At 40.6% G+C, this 18,780-nt stretch overlaps 1 protein-coding gene across 11 annotated transcripts in view; it reads left to right on the forward strand.

Annotated features, from left to right (window-relative positions):
• Positions 1-1,499: 1,499 nt before the first annotated feature.
• Positions 1,500-18,780, forward strand: part of COL19A1 (collagen type XIX alpha 1 chain) — a 372,523-nt gene continuing 355,242 nt past the window's right edge. For 7 of the 11 annotated variants that reach the window (XM_075923700.1, XM_014575573.3, XM_075923699.1 and 4 more), the window contains exons 1-4: positions 3,129-3,877; positions 4,632-4,761; positions 16,023-16,097; positions 16,616-16,715. In XM_075923700.1, coding sequence (XP_075779815.1) covers positions 3,824-3,877; positions 4,632-4,761; positions 16,023-16,097; positions 16,616-16,715 — 359 coding nt within the window. In that variant the 5' untranslated portion in view covers positions 3,129-3,823. Of the gene's footprint in view, positions 1,864-2,440; positions 2,560-2,869; positions 2,936-3,128; positions 3,878-4,631; positions 4,762-16,022; positions 16,098-16,615; positions 16,716-18,780 lie in introns of those variants that run through there. The other 4 variants (XM_006127229.4, XM_014575574.3, XM_014575570.3 and 1 more) reach the window with 4 other exon arrangements.

Below are 18,780 nucleotides of genomic sequence, written 5' to 3' on the forward strand. Positions count from 1 at the left end.
ACTAGCGTTATTTCAAAATAACAATGCGAGCGTCATTTCAAGATAACTAGCGTTATTTCAAAATAACAATGTGAGCGTTGTTTGATAACTAGCATTATTTCAAAATAATGGATGGCTTTTGCCAAAACCTGTAAACCTCATTCTACAAAGAATAATGCCTATTCCAAAATAGCTATTTCGAAATAAGGTGTGTGTAGATGCTCAACTTCTGCTATTTTTAATTAGCCCCTCACCAGGGTCATTCTATTCCCCCCAGTGCCTCGTGGGGTTCTAAACTGAGATAGCACGTCTACATTATGGAAACCTGCCTTGAACTAATTTTGAGGCTTCCCTGCAGTGTAGATATGCTATTTTGAAATAAGCTATTTTGGAATAACTATTCCAGAACAGTTTATTTTGAAATAAGTGTGCAGTTTAGATGTACCTTAATTCCCAATGGCGGAAGGAGCCAAAACTCTTGTAAGTAGCATTTGCTGAGTATCAAATTTTGGCTCTATGATCATCAGACTTTTAGCCTCACAACAGCTCTATGAAATAGGGAGGCATTTCCATTTGTGTTTTAAAGACTAGAAAACGGAAGGTTAGGGATGTGTGATTTTCCCAAAGTCTCACAAGTCTGTAGCAGATGTGAGAGCAAATATTAAATGTCCTGTCTCAGTCCTATATTCCAGCCACCAGAGTATTTTTCCTTTCTCTTTCTGATTCTGAGCATGGAAGAGTAGAGTCTATTTAAAACGTCAAGTAAAAAAGATAAAAGAGTATGAACCATGATTTCAAGTGTGACTTATTTGTTATCCTGCTCACTTTTTTCATGTTGGGTGAAACTAGAACTCTTGTTGGAAATTTTGTGAGGAAAAACCCAGTATAATGAAGATTCATAAGATCTGATTTTAAGGCCAACAAAGTTCAGATAAATTCTAGATAAGCATTTTTAGATGTTTATCCACTCAACATTAAACTGTTGAACCCTTTGATGATTCACTTTTCACAAATCACCACCTCATCTTCACACAAAAAACCAGATCTACAAGAAAAAGAGTGAACTTTAAACATATTTAAATGAGATGCTTTAAAGTAAGACTCTGTTCTCCTTACCTTCTATATATGAACTTGTAATCATTTTCTTACTCTATATCCTTTTTATCCTCTGGTTTACATGCCTAAAGGCTACATTGGAAGGCTGTCACAAGCACACTCAGAAGGCCCAAGAAAAGTACAGTTTAGCATATTCAAGTGAGAATTAGCGGCAAGGCTCACTGTCATCAGTTTATCACAGACAGATGATATTACAGTGCAAGAACAGCCTGGCTTTTAAATGATGGGCTTAAAAAGGCAAACTAAATACCAGTCATCTGCTGTGCTTTGCAACATCAGTGCCATAAATAGGCGCATTTGCTTGCTTGGTTGGCTGGTTTTAAATTTATGATAAAGTATATAAAATTAATGACATGTGCTTACACTTAAGTGTTAAAAGCCAGTTCCCTGCTGGTGTGCTAATGCTGGTATACTTCATAGCCACTGCTCTACAACCAGAACCTATGCAACCTTTCATTCATGCAATCAAACTCAGGCAATTTATCTGTTGAAGAGTTTATTATTCATATAAAATAACTTTTTTATATTATTACCAGACTTGGAAGAGATTAGTGTGATTATGTAAAATCCCTGATTTGTGTTGGTGTCTGTCCTATCTTGCAGTATATTCTGTGCTCACTAAGTGGGAGGGTCACACTGTCTGAGACTAATAAGGACAGAGCTGCATCCTACTCTTTGGAGACTGGCTCCAGCAACTCCTCAGCACTACAGCAGCTTTGTGCAGACATTTACTGTGCTTCTGGAGGACTTAGTAAGTAAAAATTAAAGGTAAGTTGTTCATATTTGTAGTCAATTAATGTTTACACATCACCCACACTATAGTATTTGTGTTCTGTTCACTTTATTGCCAATCAAAGTTTATTTCTGATTTAGCTGTATGTTTATGTATGATAGTCACTCTCGGGATAATGTACTATATAAATCTGGACACACTTGTGTAAATATTAGTATAGCTATGACTGTATATGTATATATATATATTTGTTTCAATTAAAATGCTCCTAGTGCATGTATTATAAACAAAATGATTTACATGCTGTTACAAACTGGCACACGACCAAAATGTGGATATGTGTTAAATATTTGTGGATGTATGTATAATGTCTGTACAAAAAGCAAATATTGATTAGTCTGTAACATTCTCTGCAGTTGTGGGGCTCTGCTGGCCTAACTGCAGAGAGTGGAAAAGGTTTCTTGAACAAGGTATGTGGTGAAAGGACAAGGTTACTGGAATTTGCAGGTGCACTGCCAGGAACCTATGTGGATCTGGGGTGCTCTTGCACTTTCCTGCATGGAATCACATTGTTTGTGCATTTCACTGCCCGTCATACTTTTATTTGACTAGAGATCATACAGGCTGGAGCAAAGAGAGAGAGAGCCTGATTCACCCTCTCCTCCCTACCTGGAGGCAGCAGGCGCTGCCCCTACAAGCCCCACCTGCCTTTTATGTTTGCTAGTTTTCTGGTAAGTTTGACTGAGTTTTGCTGCAGTTTAGCTCGTGGCCCCAGCTAATGCCGGATTTTGCAATGCCCCGGCAGAAAAAAAGGCAGTGTAGGCTAAATGCAAACCACCAGGTCCGCTGCCGTAGGCGCCGGGCATCAGCCCCAGCGACAAGCGCCGCGCTCTGCCGGCTGGGCCCCAGGAGGGGCTCTGCACACAGAGCCACCGGGTGCAGCGGTGACAAGCTGGGGCACCCCACACAGGAGAGAGGGGCGTCCCCCTGATCCCACGCGGCGCGCTCACCTCTCCCACACGGACGTGGCCACGGGGGGCGCCCGAACAGCTGCCGGGAAGGGAAGGGTCGGGTCCTGCGCCCCCAGCTTTTGCCTCCTTCTCTGCTGTGCGTGGGCGGCGGGCACCGCCGTCTCCTTGCCGCGAGCCGGGCTACGGGAAACACGGTCCCCAGATGCTGGCGCGTCTCCGCCGGGCGGGCTGCGCGGGGCACGCCCGCCCGGGGAGGGGCGAGCGAGTTGGGCTGGGGACAAAGGGCTTCGAACTAGAGAGGCTGGGATGGTGACCCGGGGGCAGCGGTGTCTGGGAGCGAACCCTGGAGGGCTGCGCGGGAGGCTGGAGCGAGGCAGGAGTCTGCAAGCACAGGGCAAAAGCGGCAGGAGAGCAGCTGCTGCAGGAAGTCAAGAACCTGCAGGCAGCGCCAGTGGTGTTGCTGCCTCTTCATGCCAACTGACCAGCAGCGCCATGTCAGGCTGGGGGGGTGCGCTGCCTTCCCCATAACAGCTTGGGCGTGCTCACGTGCAGAGGACTTAAGGGTCTGCACATTTCCCCCTTGTGCTGCCCAGTTATCTCATGGTCTGTCAGTTGGGATCAGTGTGTCTTTTATTGGCTGTAAAACAAATCAAAATGAATCAGAGAAACTAAATTCTAAGGCGGGTTCTGTTACATTCTGGACCGTCGTGAACTCAAGTCGATTCTTGCTATTAAGTTCTGGCATGTTGATTGTATAAGTGATCGATCATCCTCTGAAGTAATGAACTAGCTAGCTATACATCTACACGCAGAGATACTGTAGGCATAGTGAGGGAGATAGTGGCATTGGTAACGGTGTTATTTAATTTGTAAGAGCTTTCCAAGGATTTTAGAGCCATGGGCTGTAGCTCTTGTGCATTATTTAAGTCTCCTTGTGAAGCAGGTGGAGGAACATACAAGATGTTCTTTTGACATATATTCATTTTGTGTTACTGCCTGTGCTGCTGACAGAATAACTGTGAAAATGAAAATAGTTCAACGCAAAAATAATCATAAAGATGACATTTCCGGAGCAGAGGTACCAGCAGATTTTTTTCTTCAGTTCATCTTCCTATTACAGGACCACATCATGCTTTCTCCAAGAAAAATGAATAACAATTTAGTGTTGCATTTTACTGTGCTTTGTTAATCCATATTTTCCTGATAGTTGTAATTGGCTTAGAAGAAGCTTGGTATTGTGTTCAGAGAACAAAGATATTTTGTTGGACAAGCTTCATTATTTTTTTTTTTTATAAATTTAAACTGCAAACCTAGGTCAGACTGCCCTAGACACTTGCATATTTTGCAAAGAAGAAACATGTCATATATGATTTTGTTTTTAAATAAAATACTATATAAAGGAATTATAAGTTCTCATTTGGTCTGATGACTTACTTCAGCAGTCATTCTGCAGCACTGTGCCACTAAATAATTTAACTAAAATATCTAAGAATAATAAACCCGGGGGGGGGGGGGGCAGGAGAACTAGTCATTCTAATAAAATGATAATTTAGTGCCTTTTAAAATAATATCTGAGTTAGTAGTGCTATAAATGAATTCCTCATGAAACTAAAAAAAGTACCAATGAAATTCATTTATCACTCAATTCAAAATTCAGATTATTCTATATACTTTTTCAGTCTCTTTACGACAGATAAATAATATATGTTGTGTACAACAAATGACTTCCTCATGTGTGAGGGGTTTTGTTTCTGTTAGTTTGGTAGAGGACTGGGAAAGAGAGAATAAGAGTATATTGTTCCCATTGTAAGTATTTTTTTTGTTTGTTTCAGATTTGTGGCCATTTGTTCACATGTGTCCGTGGGGAGATGAAGAACATTGGACTCTCCATAATTTGGCTTTGGATGACAATTCTCTTCCTCCTTCCTGTTTCAATTTCTATGGCAGCCACTAACAAGACAGGTACTTTTCTCTCTCTCTTTTTTCCCCCTATCCAAACAGACAAAAGGCTGAAAAGAAGTCTCAATATTGACACAGCTCAACAAATAAATAATGATGCATAGAAAGTAAATGGACTGTGTAAGTATATGAAGTTACGGAAGCTCAATCAGTTTTAGCATCTCTTTTTCAAGAAGGCTGTATTGGATGTATCTAAAGGCAGCATTTCTGTTTCCTATACACAAAGAGGAATATACTTTTGGAAACAGCTTTAGATGCTTGCATTTTTGCAGTGTATTCTGATATTTTCTGGCACATTTACTTTACACATCCATGAAGAGTCCAGTCCTTGACTTGAAAAAATCTAGAACTCCATCAATACAGTTTTTTGTTAGTTTATTTTGTGTTTTAATCTGATTCTGAGGAAAGCACTTATTAAGAGCCCTAACAGCATTCTGTTATAGAGATACAGAATAAGGCAGTTTCTTGCCCCTAAATACACAGAAAAGAGAGTAATGTGATAATATTCTAGAAAAAATCGTCATAGTAAAGTGTGGTACATGTCTTATTATTTCTATGATTTCCCTTCCCCTCCTTTTCTCTGCTACCTCTTGCTATCTGTCTCTTATCTAATTGTCTTCTCTAGAACAATGTCCTTCTCCCCAATTTTTGTTTCATTTCTTCTGTATTCTGTCACTATAACACATTATCTCTGAAGAAGTACTGTAAATCATTTGTGCTCTTATCCATGGGACCATATGTTATGATATTGCATCAGGTAATGACATGTCAGTTTTCTGGGGTTGTCCATAGACACTCTCCACATCCCAGCTCCCTGCAGCATGCCTAACATCACTAACAAAAAAAGAAAAGAAAAGGTTTGTTATTTTTTTAAAAGAAAGATTAGCAATTAGGATCTGATTTTCAAAGATGCCTTCCTCCAGAAAGCCATTTGAAGATGGTATCAATTGTGGGTGCTCAGTGCTCTAGAAAATCAGGCCCAAGGTGTTTAAAATTAGTACTTTGTACAATGCGATTTTAATCCTAATTAAGGCTTTTAAGTTCAACTAGTGTACAAATAATAAATAATAGTGATAATTATGATTTGGCATAGAGTACAAGTATTCCATGGTGGAGAATCTGAGTTTGAGTTCTATACTCTCTTGAATTGCTAGAGGAGCAAAAACTATGAGCTCTTTTTTATATATATATATATATATATATATATATATATATATATATATATATATATATATATATATATATATTTATTTATTTATCTAATAACCCTTCAATAATCCCCTCTAATAATTCCTTCTTGCCATTTGAAGGAGTGTAGTTGGTGGGCCCATCCAGCTACCTCAGTTAGAGGGTTGAGGAAGGAACATTTTATAAGTTCTGCAGAAGATGCTAAAATGAACACCTGAAAACAGAACAGGAAGTGCAGCTGCCTTTAGTCAGGTAAAAGCCTTTTTATTTAAATGTAAGACAGTCATAGAAGACTCTTAGGCTGGGACATATAAAAGGAGAGACAGATGTCTAAACTCTTAAAAAAATTTTCTTCTTTCATTAAATCCAAGTGACTTTCTTATTCCCTCCTCAAGGTAAGTTCATCCTGGATGGTCCTATTGCCTCTGCTTTTTCCTCTCAATATCCTTGCATGTCATCCCTTGCTGAGGAACTTCTTAATGGCTGTCCTTTTTCACCATCTGTATTTTTTTCATTTGCCCCGACCTGCCTTGCAACTCAAGCTATGCTTTATCAACAATGTACTTCTGTAAAAGTCTCATACTGTGTAGCCTCAGGACCCTGACAACCCCTGTAATAAAGGCTACTTGTGGTACAGGTTGAACCTCTGTGGTCTGGGACTCTCTGGTCCAGCAACAACTGTGGTCCAGTAGAACCATGGATGTTGCGGGACTCGAGAGCCCCAGTGGCAGAGGTTGCTGGTGACTCAAAGTGGAGTTGGCCAGCAGGGCCAGTGGAGCAGAAGAGCTAGCGGGGGACCAAAGCACACAACAGGCAGGGCAAAGAAGCAGGGGGTAGAGCTCATGGGACAGTGGAGCCCATAGTGGGGTTACTGGAAGCTCCAGGAGGGTGAGAGGCCAACGAGGCGGTGGGACTGCTAGGATTGCCGGCAGAGTTGCTGCAGCTGGGAGGTTGGCGCCCACCTCCCAGACTTCACTTACTCCAGAAAACTCCCTGGTCTGGGACCTGTCAGGTCCTAAAGGTGCTGGACCAGGGAGGTCCAACTGTGTTTTGATGAAAGGCTTTGGAATGAAGGGAGAGTTCCCACATAAGTTTAATTATAAAGAAATATAGGAAATCAGTCATGCAAAAGAAAGTGGAAAGCTACATGTGTGGCTTAGCATGGTAAGGGGACAGATTTGTTTTCCATTTGTTATTCTGAACGTGCCTTGGGAATTATTTCATTTCATTAGTTAATATTGTTGTAATTAAAGAAATGGCAGTGCTGAAAAGAGGAAATGTTGAAGAGCATAACAAATTGCTCCGGGCCTACTTGGAGAAGTCTTATTTAGGCCCTGTTGAGTGTGCTGACATCTGTTTGATTCACAGCAAACATCCCTTTAAGTTTTTGTTTGTGCAGAACTTCTAGTGTAGTAACATTTACTGGAGGGAAGGGATTACTTCTAAAAATAAAAGATAGTAAATCTAAGGGAGAGGATAGTGTTACCGTACTGAAGATCAGTGAAGTTCTCCACAGCCATGCGTTAACTTTTCCTAAATACAATTAATGTTTTTCTCTATTTGTTTTCTTTTGTTTACATAGATGATTCATCTAGTTTTTTGTTATTGGGAGCATATGTTTTCATAGTATGGAACTGAGTCAATTCTAATGCTTCAGATAGCTCTCTAATGGGAACATTTCTGTGTTCTGTTTGAATGTTAATAGCTCTGCCTCATTCTGATCGTTGTCTTGTCCAACTTTTTGCAATGACTACCCATTTTTTGTAACATGGACTGCTAAGCTTTGTTGTCAGACTCATGATAGTATAGCATATAAAAAGTTTGGGGTCTGCCAACAATACAGGAAAAGACCTGCTGGATTTCCACTGCTGTTGACATGAAGTATGTTATGAAAAATATTCTCTTTAAATCAGATTTTTTACTCAGACACTACTAATGATTTCAGGGACACACTCCAATCATTTTGAAGTCTGATATGGAATATATCTCATTATAGAACATACTATATTTAATATTAGATAGTATGTTAGTACTGTGGTGAATTCATTAATATTTTGAATGTATAAACTGCCAGACTTATATCTACACTAGGAGTTAGGGGTATGTTCCCCAACTTGGTACAAATATACTTGAACCTCTTCACTCCGGCAACCCTGGAAAACAGGGTTTTCTGGATTAAAGATTTTGCCAAGGCAGGGAGGGAATGAGGGGAAGTGGATAGGGTATTTACAGACAGACTGAGGACAACGGCTGCAGCAATACTACTGAGCATGCTCAGTACAAGCCAAGCAGCAAATGGGGGGGGAGCGAAATTCCATTTGCCATCCCCCCACACACATATCATCTCTTTCTAGGGCTACTAAGGCACTAGAAATTTCTAGGTTTTTTTTGGGCAGATAACTTAGCAATTAGTTGACAGGAGCACTGTATATAATTCCTACATAAAAGAAAAAAAATTAAATATTAGACCCACTCAGCTCTAATATTAACATTCTGGAATCTCGTGGCAAGCTGCTTAAGAGACATTGGTTAGCTTTAAAATTTTAATATATATTCTTACTAACTCAGAGAGAGAGAGAGTAACTGTTAGGACTCCTGGGCTCTATCCCAGCTCTGGAATTGGAGTGGGGTCTAGTGGATTACAGCAGGGGGCGGGTACATTTGGGTTACATATAAGATTAGAATGGCCATACTGGATCAGACTAGTGGTCCATCTAGCCTAGTATCCCATCTTCCAACACAGGCCAATGTCAGAAGGCATGAACTGAAGAAGCATTCATTAGATGGTCTGTCTCCTGTCGCCCATTCTCAGCTTCTGGTGAACAGGCTAAAGACATCATTCCTGCCCATTCTGGCTAGTAGCCATTGATGGACCTATTCTTCTTGAACTTATTTTGTTCTTATTGGAACCCTGTTATAGTTTGAGCCTTTCCACCATCTCCTGGCAGAGAGTTCCACAGGTTGATTGTGAAGAAATAATTTGTTTTAAAGCTGATGCCTATAGATGTGATTGGGTGTGTTTCTTGTGGTATGTTAGTGAGGGAGTAAATAACATTTCCTTATTCTATTTTTCCACACCATTCATGATTTTGTAGACTAGTAGTTCCCAACTGCCAGTCCGTGGACAGATAGTAGGCCATGAAACGCTGGATGCTGGGCTGTGGCACACTGCCAAGCCACGACCACATGCTGGTATTCCCCAGGCACGTGGCCAGTGCCTGCTGGAGCTGAAGCTATCTGTTTGCAGTGGCCCTGTGGGTGAAGCCAGCTGCTGTGCGGTGGCTCAGGGGGCCAGGGTGTACTTGCATCTTTTCACACAGGTCTTTGAAGTTTGCAACTCCAGCCCCCAGAGCCACTGTGAAGTACCCCAGCCCTGGCCCCCGGAGCTGCCGTGAACAGCCGGCTTCAGATGTACAACCACCTGCCACATAGCAGCAGCTCAGGGGACTAGGGCTGGGGTACTTCGTGGTGGCTCTGGGGGCTAGAGCTGTAGACTTCAAAGAACTGTGCAAAAAGATGCAGCAGCAGAAGTCCCATTAAATAAAGTGTGTAAGTACAATGTTTAATTTATGCTAGTATTAATCATCATGTCAGTTATCAATAATATTACATTGTATATTTTCAGTCATGCAAATAAGCATTCTTATACAGCTCTTTGTTGACCACTTGTTCTGAATTTTGATGTAGTTTGGCTCTTTGGTTTGAAAAAGTTGCAGACCACTGCTATGTGGGGTAGTGCCAAAATTTCAGGTGGGTTAAAAGCTTGTAGGCTGATTTTGAATACTGGAACAAAAGGCCTAGCTCGTGACATTTGCATGATTACATTACATAGACGTTAATAACTTAAGATAAGAAAGGAAAGGAATCTTTTAACATAATTTGTTTTTAGTGTTGTAGATATCTGCAAACTCTGCTTTTTTATTTCTCCGGGTGGGTAGTTGAGGTTTATAAATGCTTGGTAGAGATCCTGAAGTTTCTACGTAGCCATTCCGAACTATCTGTACTCCTCGTGGAACTATCTGTACTCCTCGTGGAATGGCTACGTAGTTCGAACTATCTAGCCCGTGCCGCGTGTAGCCGCGTGGCACGGGGTTCGCACTAGCCGGCTTTTAAAAATGGCGGCGCCGGCTTTATGCTAATGAAGCCCGGGAAATTCAAATCCCGGGCTTCATTAGCAAGTTCGGTATGCATACATTACCCCGCTAGTTCGAACTAGCGGGGTAGTGTAGACATACCCATACAGATTCAACTTAAGAACAAACATACAGTCCCTATCTTGTACGTAACCCGGGGACTGCCTGTATATGGTTGTGACATTTTTCTTCCACTATTTGATCTGAGGAAGTGGGTCTGGCCCACGAAAGCTCATCACCTAATAAACCATCTTGTTAGTCTTTAAAGTGCTACATAGTCCTGTTTTTTGTTTCATATGGAAGATGTTCCTTACACCTGATCATTTCTGTTGCCCTTTCTGTACCTTTTCCAAATCCAGCATATCTTTTTTTTAGATGGGGTGACCAAATCTTCATACAGTATTCAAGATGTGGGTATACTATGACTTTATATAGAGGCAATATGATATTTTCTGTTTTATCTCTTCCTTTCCTAATGATTTTCAATATTCTGCTAGGTTTTTTTTTAATTTAGACTTCACTGCATGTTGAGCAGATGTTTTCAGGGAACTATCCACAATGATTCCAAGATAGCTTTTACTGCTCAAAAAAGAATTTAGACCCCATACTTTTTTATGTATAGTTGGAATTATATTTTTCCATGTGAATTATTTAGCACTTACCAACACTGAATTCCATCTGCCTTCATGTTGCCCAGTCACCCAGTTTTGTGAGATCCCTTTGTAACTCTTTGCAGTCAGCTGTGGGCTTAATTATTTTGAGTAATTTTGTACAATTTGGAAATTTTGTCACCTCAATATTTACCCTTTTTTCAAATTTAACAGTACTAGTCCAAATGCAATCCCAGCAGCGCAACACTGCTACTCTTCCCCCCCATCTTTTAAATACCTGGCAATGTTTTCATGATGTGCTAACGACCCTTCAATTACTTGAATGTCCAATCATTATTCTTAATCACCTACCTCCCTCTTTTTATAGCAAACTTCCTGGCCCAAGGGCAAAGCTGCAAGCATCTCAAACTTTGTTGCATTTAAGAACTGCATCTGGAGCTACGGCATGTAGATTTAAGCAGCCCTCAAGTATGAAATATAGAGGTGCAAACTTCGGCGGGGAGGGACTACTATGTCCCCCCTATGGCCCCATAAGTGGCACCTTTGCTGCCAGGGTCTGTACTACAAGTGTTCCTGAATTAGGAAACCTGGAGTACTGAGTGTGACGGGGCGCTCCCGCCCCGCACTCGGGGGTGCCGGAGCGAGGACCGGAGGACTCCCTGGGGGGTGAATAGGAGGCCCACCGCAAGGACCCTAGGGCGGAGCACGGGCCTAGGGTCCGGCATCACGGGACGTGGGGAGAAAGGGGCGCCGCCGGAGAATGCCCCGGGGGGAGGGGCTAGTGCGGTGCGGAGGGGTGACGTCACAGGGGGAGGAGGGCTGCCGGGCGTCGCAGGCGTGATGGCGCCAGAGAGCCAGGCCGGCGCGGGGTTTAAAACCACGTCCGGCACAGGGTTTGAGGGGAGAGGAGCGGAGGACTGGGGGATGTGGACCCCAGGGAGCGAGGGTGAGGCAAAGACCCTTGGAGGGGACTGGTCCCTGGGAGGGACCGAGTAGGAAGTGGCCCAGGGCAGGGTTGTGGAGCCCGTGAACGGGTGTGTTTAGGGGCACTACCCCCATCCGCTAGGCAGGGACACGTAGTCCCTGTCTTAAGGGCCCTGGGCCGGAGTTCAGAGGGAGCGCGGGCCCGAACTCCCCTACTCTGCCCAGTGGGGCAAGGCGCTTCGTTGGGGCCGTGCTGTTTGGTGCCAAGCCTGGGACTAGAGAGGCTCTGGGACTGAAGGGCCGGGGGCCGGGACTATGTTAAGGGGTGCCGGGCTATCTGAGGGGTGCAATAAAATGGGTGACAGGCGCCCACTAAAAGCACAGATAGCGTGACTTCTTTACACTGAGGTTGCAGTGTGCTAATGTAGATATAAACAGTGTAGGCATGGTAGTACAGAGAGTGGCAAGTGTGGCCTGGTTTAGCCTTGCCAAGTACAAATCCTTCTGAAATTAAGTCATGCTGCTCCTGGTACTGCCAATGCCTGTGCTGTCATGGCTGTGCTACTATTTGTACACATGTTAGCATAATCCACACACTTACTGTGTGTGGTATACTGTCCCATCTAGTGAAACTGAGACCACTTACATAGAGAAGAATGAGTCTGGTTTACAGCCTCACCTAATAGCTCACCAGTTGGCTTTTAGCTCATGTGGTAGAGGCTCATGTTCTAAGATTCAGAATTACACTAGCTCTCATTAAGCTACTGCTCATACATGTATGCGAGTTAGGGAATAATACCTGTAGCTTGTAAAGTAGAAGCAGCCTTATAAATTACTGGGGTTTGAAGTTTGTACTATATCTCTTTAGAAAGTTAATTTATCTTAGACTTGCTTTGAAGCTTCAGGTATTGGGTATGATTCATATGTGAGATTATTAGTCTATATACATATAGTATTTGTAGAGTTAAATGAGTTTAGTCTTCTAAATCAATACAATTCTATTAGAAGAAGTCAGGCATTTCTATAATTTTAAGTTGTACACCCATTCTGAGGATGAATATCCTTATTAATTGCTGTATGTTACATTTTCAGTGTTCTTTTCAGGGCAGATGTGCCACTATCATTTACTTGTAATGGAAATAATGGAGCTACACTAGACACAAAACAATGCTCCACTCTGCGACTACATCTTCACTGCGAGTTCTTCCAGCAGAAAATATGCTAATGAGGGACTCATTAGCATACGTTGCAATCTCATTAGCATGTTTTCTGCCGTTTCTTTTTGCGCAAGGGGTTTCTTGCGCAAAAAGAAGCAGTGTGAACAGGGTTGGGTTTTTTGTGTGCAAAAACCCTGTTTTGTGCAAGATCCTTATGCCTGTCCCAGAGAGGCATAAGGATCTTGTGCAAAATGTTTTTTTTGCGCAAAAAAAACCCTATCCACACTATTTCTTTTTGTGCAAAAAACCCTTATACAAAAAGAAATGGCAGAAAATATGTTAATGAGATTGCAGCTTATGCTAATGAGTCCATCATTAGCGTATTTTCTGCCAGAAGAACTCGCAGTAAAGACGTAGCCTGTTACTTTTATTCTGGTGTCATGTAAGTAAGAGTGAATCAGGACATCGTTTTTATACCCTTGATGAATGTTAAGAACTCTCTTATTTTTCTGATCATTCTCTTTATGTAGTCCCCTTGTCTAATGTCGCTTTCTAAACTGTTTAGTTTGAGTGGAGTATATAGGAGCTGGGTTGTCAGCAATAGTTAAAAATCATGCTGGGCCTTTCTTCCTCACTATAAAACATAGCTGTGAAACAGACATTGTATCAGTCTATAAAACTCAGGGAAGTCAACTCCTTGTATGAAAAATAATATGTATGGAAAGCTGTTGGTCTTAACATGCTAATTTCTTGGTTCAGCTCTCTAGAAAAATGTACTGTTGAGGTGATGGGGTCATTTTTAGCACAAGTTAAAAGAGTTGCTCTACTTCTTTCAGTTTTTGTGGGTTTACAGAATACAGCCAGCAAAGGAGCATTTATGTGGTCTTAGTATACTGTGTGTCCTGCCATGTCTGTTGTGCCATTGACAAAAATACACTCACAGTGCATGACATGGTCTTAGGCATCTCAGGAACAGCTTCAGTCAGCAAATAGAAGAGAAATTAGGGCTTGATTCTTCACTTGGACTTAGTGGAGAGGGGCCAGAGAGAGCCAGGTGCAACTCCCTGATCCTCTGTCAAGTAGCCCTAATGTGAGTTTAAGATGATGGACTGGAATTATGTTGGTGTCAATTCAGGGTAACTCCATTCACTGTCACAGTTGTTATAGATGTATATTTGTATAAATGAGAGCAGAATCTGACCTGCACATTATCTGACTGTCAGGGGCAAAAATTATCTAATGTGAACATGCCTCTGCGCTCTAGAGTGTATATTTCCACAAGAGCATTGGAAATACAATAAGTGCATGATAACAGAGAACTCGCTATACAATAAATAAAACTGAGAATGGGGTTGTATTGTCAGCTAGGAGTCTGATGAAAGATTACATATAAGCTACAGAGATGGCATTGGCAACACAAAGACTCTTATAGTTCTGCAGTCTCCTTGGAAAAAATGCCTCTAATGTGAACTATTATTCTTGTTCTTTTGTAAGAACATTTAGAAGAACATTTATTATCTATGACTCCTTACATGTCTAATAGTTGGTATTTTTGAAACAGATCTGCCCATAAATTACCTTGCTTTTTAATTGTGGGCTACATTGTAGATAAATTACCTTAATGTTTGACATAATCTGATGGTTCTTGCATATTACTGCTTTTATACATTCTGTGTTTAAAGATTTCTGAAATAAAGATGACATTGGTTTCATTAATCATTTCATGAGGTAGTAATTTTTTAATCTAAATTATATTTCCATCTATAAATTTATTGGCTACTTCAAATAATAATGCTAATTATAAAGATGTAATACTGTTATTGAATGGAATTTAAGATTTTTGTAGAAGAATGAATTTTCTGTATTTAATACAAAGTCAGTGTTATATTGCAAGCATTTTACAAGTGTTGCCATTTTCTGAGGCAATTTTCAATCTCTAACATATTTGGACATCCTTTAAATATATATATATAGTTTTAGTTTAGTGCTAGTTCATTCTTTGTATCATTTAACTGAACATACACACTGGAAAGTCCCTTGTCCTCTATTGCTGAAACTTCAGAAGTACTTTGGCAGTCTTTTCTGGGTACTTCAACTCACAACAGTATTGTATGCCTACAGAGTATCTGAATCAAATCCTGCTTCCTTTGCCTCTAGTAGTCTCAATAGGCTTTAGAGGGACTATTTTAATGAGTTTAGTAAAAAAGATATAGCCCTGTTTTAACATGCACAAAATTGATCTTAGTCTTTATCCTCTTCATGAAAAGGTGTGTGTATCTTTTCTGAAGAAGCTACTGCAACATGATGAAATGTTGGGTTAAGTTTAATTGATTTTAAGGTTTTGGAAATATAGGAGTCCATATATATAGATCCTCATACTTTAAAGCTAATAATAAAGGCCAGTTACTTTAAACTTAGCTTTTAATATACCTCACATTGATAAACTAATTTATCCTATTTTTATTATTGTCTCAGCTGTTAAATATAACCAGTCTGCTAGATTTAGCCTCTGCATGTGTACCATATTACAGATATTAGAATACTGTGCTTGTTTACTGGAAACATATTAATTCATAGATAAAACAATTTATAATGTAGAGCTGCTTAATTTGTAACAATCTTTTAAAGAAAAAAGCAATGAGATCTTCATTGTTTATATAATGTGACAATATCCTTGTTAATCCATATTTTGAAATAGTTATTTTTACATTGCAGGTAACATTTAACTATTTCTAGGCTAATCCATCATATGTGTATAACTTTTATTTTTGTATTTTCATTACTCTGCTGTAATTTCCCCCCAAAAAATTTACAGTACACATAATCTCTCCTGACAAGCATACTATAGCATGTTTTATAGTATTCTAGATTGGGAATAAAAGTTGTAAGAATTTAATATTATTTCCCATAGTGCTTGAATATTTAATATGTGCTTGCTTTAATCACAAATAATTTAATTAAAACATGATTACATCTTATCTGTTTATAATTATAATATTAGGGGATACTTTGAACACTAAAATGCAATTACAGATGTTTTTAATATGGTAGTTTGGTTTATTTCATAATCCTAAATGTAAAGAAACAAGAAGGAATATTACTAGTAATTTAATTACTTTGAAAATTGAACTCTGTTCATGTTGCTTTACAGTTCTGTGATCACTTCCATGATAATAAATAGCTTTATGTCTAATTTATTTTTTTTATTTGCTAATGTTTGATGGGAACTGTTATACCGTATTCTTTTGTAGTTGCAGTGTGCCCTATAATGAGATCAGATGAACATCATCTTCGACAAATCTACAAAAATAATCTTGATGTTTCAGGTAAGTCATTTCTTCAACACAGAAGGTAGAGTATCTAAAATTTAAAACCCTTGTGTGAAATCCTGGACCCACTGAAGCTGGCTTTAACTGTATAAGATCATTTTAGAAAATATATTTGTATTAAAATAATAATACATTACTTCTATAATTTTGTGGTTTAAATTATATACACAAGATTTTTTTTCATGCTTGTTAAAATCTGGATTTGACATTTACTTCTCAGACTTACTGTAGATCTGTAGCATAGTTATTCTCATTAGTTCAGATGGTAAAAGAAAACAGCCAATGCATTCCTTAGAGGTTGAAAAGTCAAGTGTTCAGGGAATTTCATACTCGTATCCCCTCCTATGAGAAAATGCAAACTGGAAGTTTCTGTGACCTAAAGCACTTGGATTTGAAATAGCCTGTTAGTCTAGAGACTAGAAAAGCACCAAGCATGCTAAAAATCAATACTTCCCCCAGGTTTTAAAATCACTTTAAACAAAGAATAGACTAAATAAGTGTGTCACATTTCACAGGTTTTGATCTAGCAGACAGTTTTTCTCTGAGACGGGCATCTTGTGGAGATGAGAAAACTTGTTTTAAACTGGGAAGCACACCTCTTATAAGAAACACTCGGTAAGTAAAACAGTACTTTATCCCTAAATATCTTTAACAGGATCCAAGTTCAATATGTTAGTCCTTAAGTGTTTTCAGTTGTAAAAGTCTTTCCATACAAAACCATAATTATTATAGCTTTTCCTTATCTGGAGTGCAGAGATACATGAAAATGTAATTGAATGTATGCTAGTCCTTAGCATGCCATAGTGCTGGTATTGACATTATTTCTCTTTGGGCTTGTCTATACTACGGAGAAGATCGATGCTGCCACAGTCGATCTTCTGGGTTTCGAATTAGTGGGTCTAGTGAAGACTCAATAATTTGAACTAAGAGAGCTCCCCTGTCAGGACCAATAGTCCTGCTCCTCATATGGAGTAAGGGAAGATGACTGGAGCATGTGCTCCCATCGATCTCCCACTGTGCGGATGGTACAAACATGTGATTTTAGACACTTCAACTCCAGCCTTGTAATTAATGTGGCTGGAGTTGCATATCTTAAGTTGACTTTTCCCTTTATTGTAGATCAGGACTTTGTGTATAAAAAGAAGTTTTATCATTCTTAATTAATAGCAGGGTTTTTTCCCCTTTGGCTTCAGTGGATCTGGCACTGTATGGATTAAAATTAAGCGAAGTTGGAAATAAAATACTGATCCCTCAATACTTCCTCAGACAAAATACCCCTTGAACTCATACATGTTTCTCTCCTCATCTTTCTCAGAGTTTATCTTTTCTTCCCTTTGCTTTTATTTAATATTATTTTTGGATTCTTCTTGGTCTGACGCCTTCTTCACACATCTCAATTTTTTTCTGTGTATACAGAGTGGAGTTTATTTGAGTTTCTATTATGTAAGTTTCTTGTCTACCTCGATTTAACAGAAAACACAAATATTTGGCAAATCAAAAATCTGAAAATAAATGTTGGAAAAAATTTGGTATGGGTTTGAAATGAAAAGTTTTGTATGGACCTAATCTGAAATTTTTCATGTAGATTTCAGGTACTCTTACAAAAAATGATTAGATTAATAAAATGCTAGGTGAAAGAGGAGCAGGTGAGATATATGACTTTTATTTAGCTCAGTGAATAGGGGTATGTCTACACTACAAAGTTAATTCGAACTAACAGACGTTAGTTTGAATTAACTTTGATAGGCGCTACACAGCAAACCGCTAGTTCGAACTTAATTTGAACTAGCGGAGCGCTTAATTCGAACTAGGTAAACCTCATTCCACGAGAACTAATGCCTAGTTCGAATTAACTAGTTCGAATTAAGGGCTGTGTAGCCACTTAATTCGAACTAGTGGGAGACTAGCCCTCCCCAGCTTGCCCTGGTGGCCACTCTGGGCACCACCAGGGAAACTCTTCTGCCCCCCTCCTGGCCCCGGAGCCCTTAAAGGAGCATGGGCTGGCTACGGTGCCCGTGCCAGGTGCAAGCCTGCCAGCACCCAGCCAGCAGACCCTGCACCTGGCACAGCACAAGCCAGCCAACCGCTGCCACCCAGCCCTCCACCTCTTCCCGGGACCAGGCTGGCGGCTCCCGGGAGCCTGCCCAGGTCTGCAAGAGGCGGGCGCCCGCCTGGTCTAGTGCAGACATCGTGGACCTCATCCACGACCTCCACACTAGGCACAGGAAAGTGGCCATCTAGGGCAGGATAGCTGCCAGCCTGGCCACCCAGGAACAGGTTTACATGAAAATCAAGGTGGTCCCCTGAGACCCCCGACCCTGAGCCCTGAGCTTAGAATAGCTGTACTGGGTCAGACCAAAGGTCCATCTAGCCCAGTAGCCTGTCTGTCGACAGTGGCCAACACTAGGTACCCTGAAGGGGATGGATCGAAGACAATGACCAAACCATTTGTCTCGTGCCATCCATCTCCAGCCTTCCACGAGTAGAGGCCAGGAACAGAGACCATTTCTACCCCCTGGCTAATAGCACTCCATGGACCCAACCTCCATGACTTTATCTCACTTCTCTTTAAACTCTGTTCTAGTTCTAGCCTTCACAGTCTCCTGCAGCAACAGGTTCCACAGGTTGACTATTTGCTTTGTGAAGAAGAACTTTCTGTTGTTAATTTGAAGCCTGCTAC

Source organism: Pelodiscus sinensis, chromosome 3 (genome assembly GCF_049634645.1).
Source record: "Pelodiscus sinensis isolate JC-2024 chromosome 3, ASM4963464v1, whole genome shotgun sequence".
Classification (NCBI taxonomy): domain Eukaryota; kingdom Metazoa; phylum Chordata; order Testudines; family Trionychidae; genus Pelodiscus; species Pelodiscus sinensis.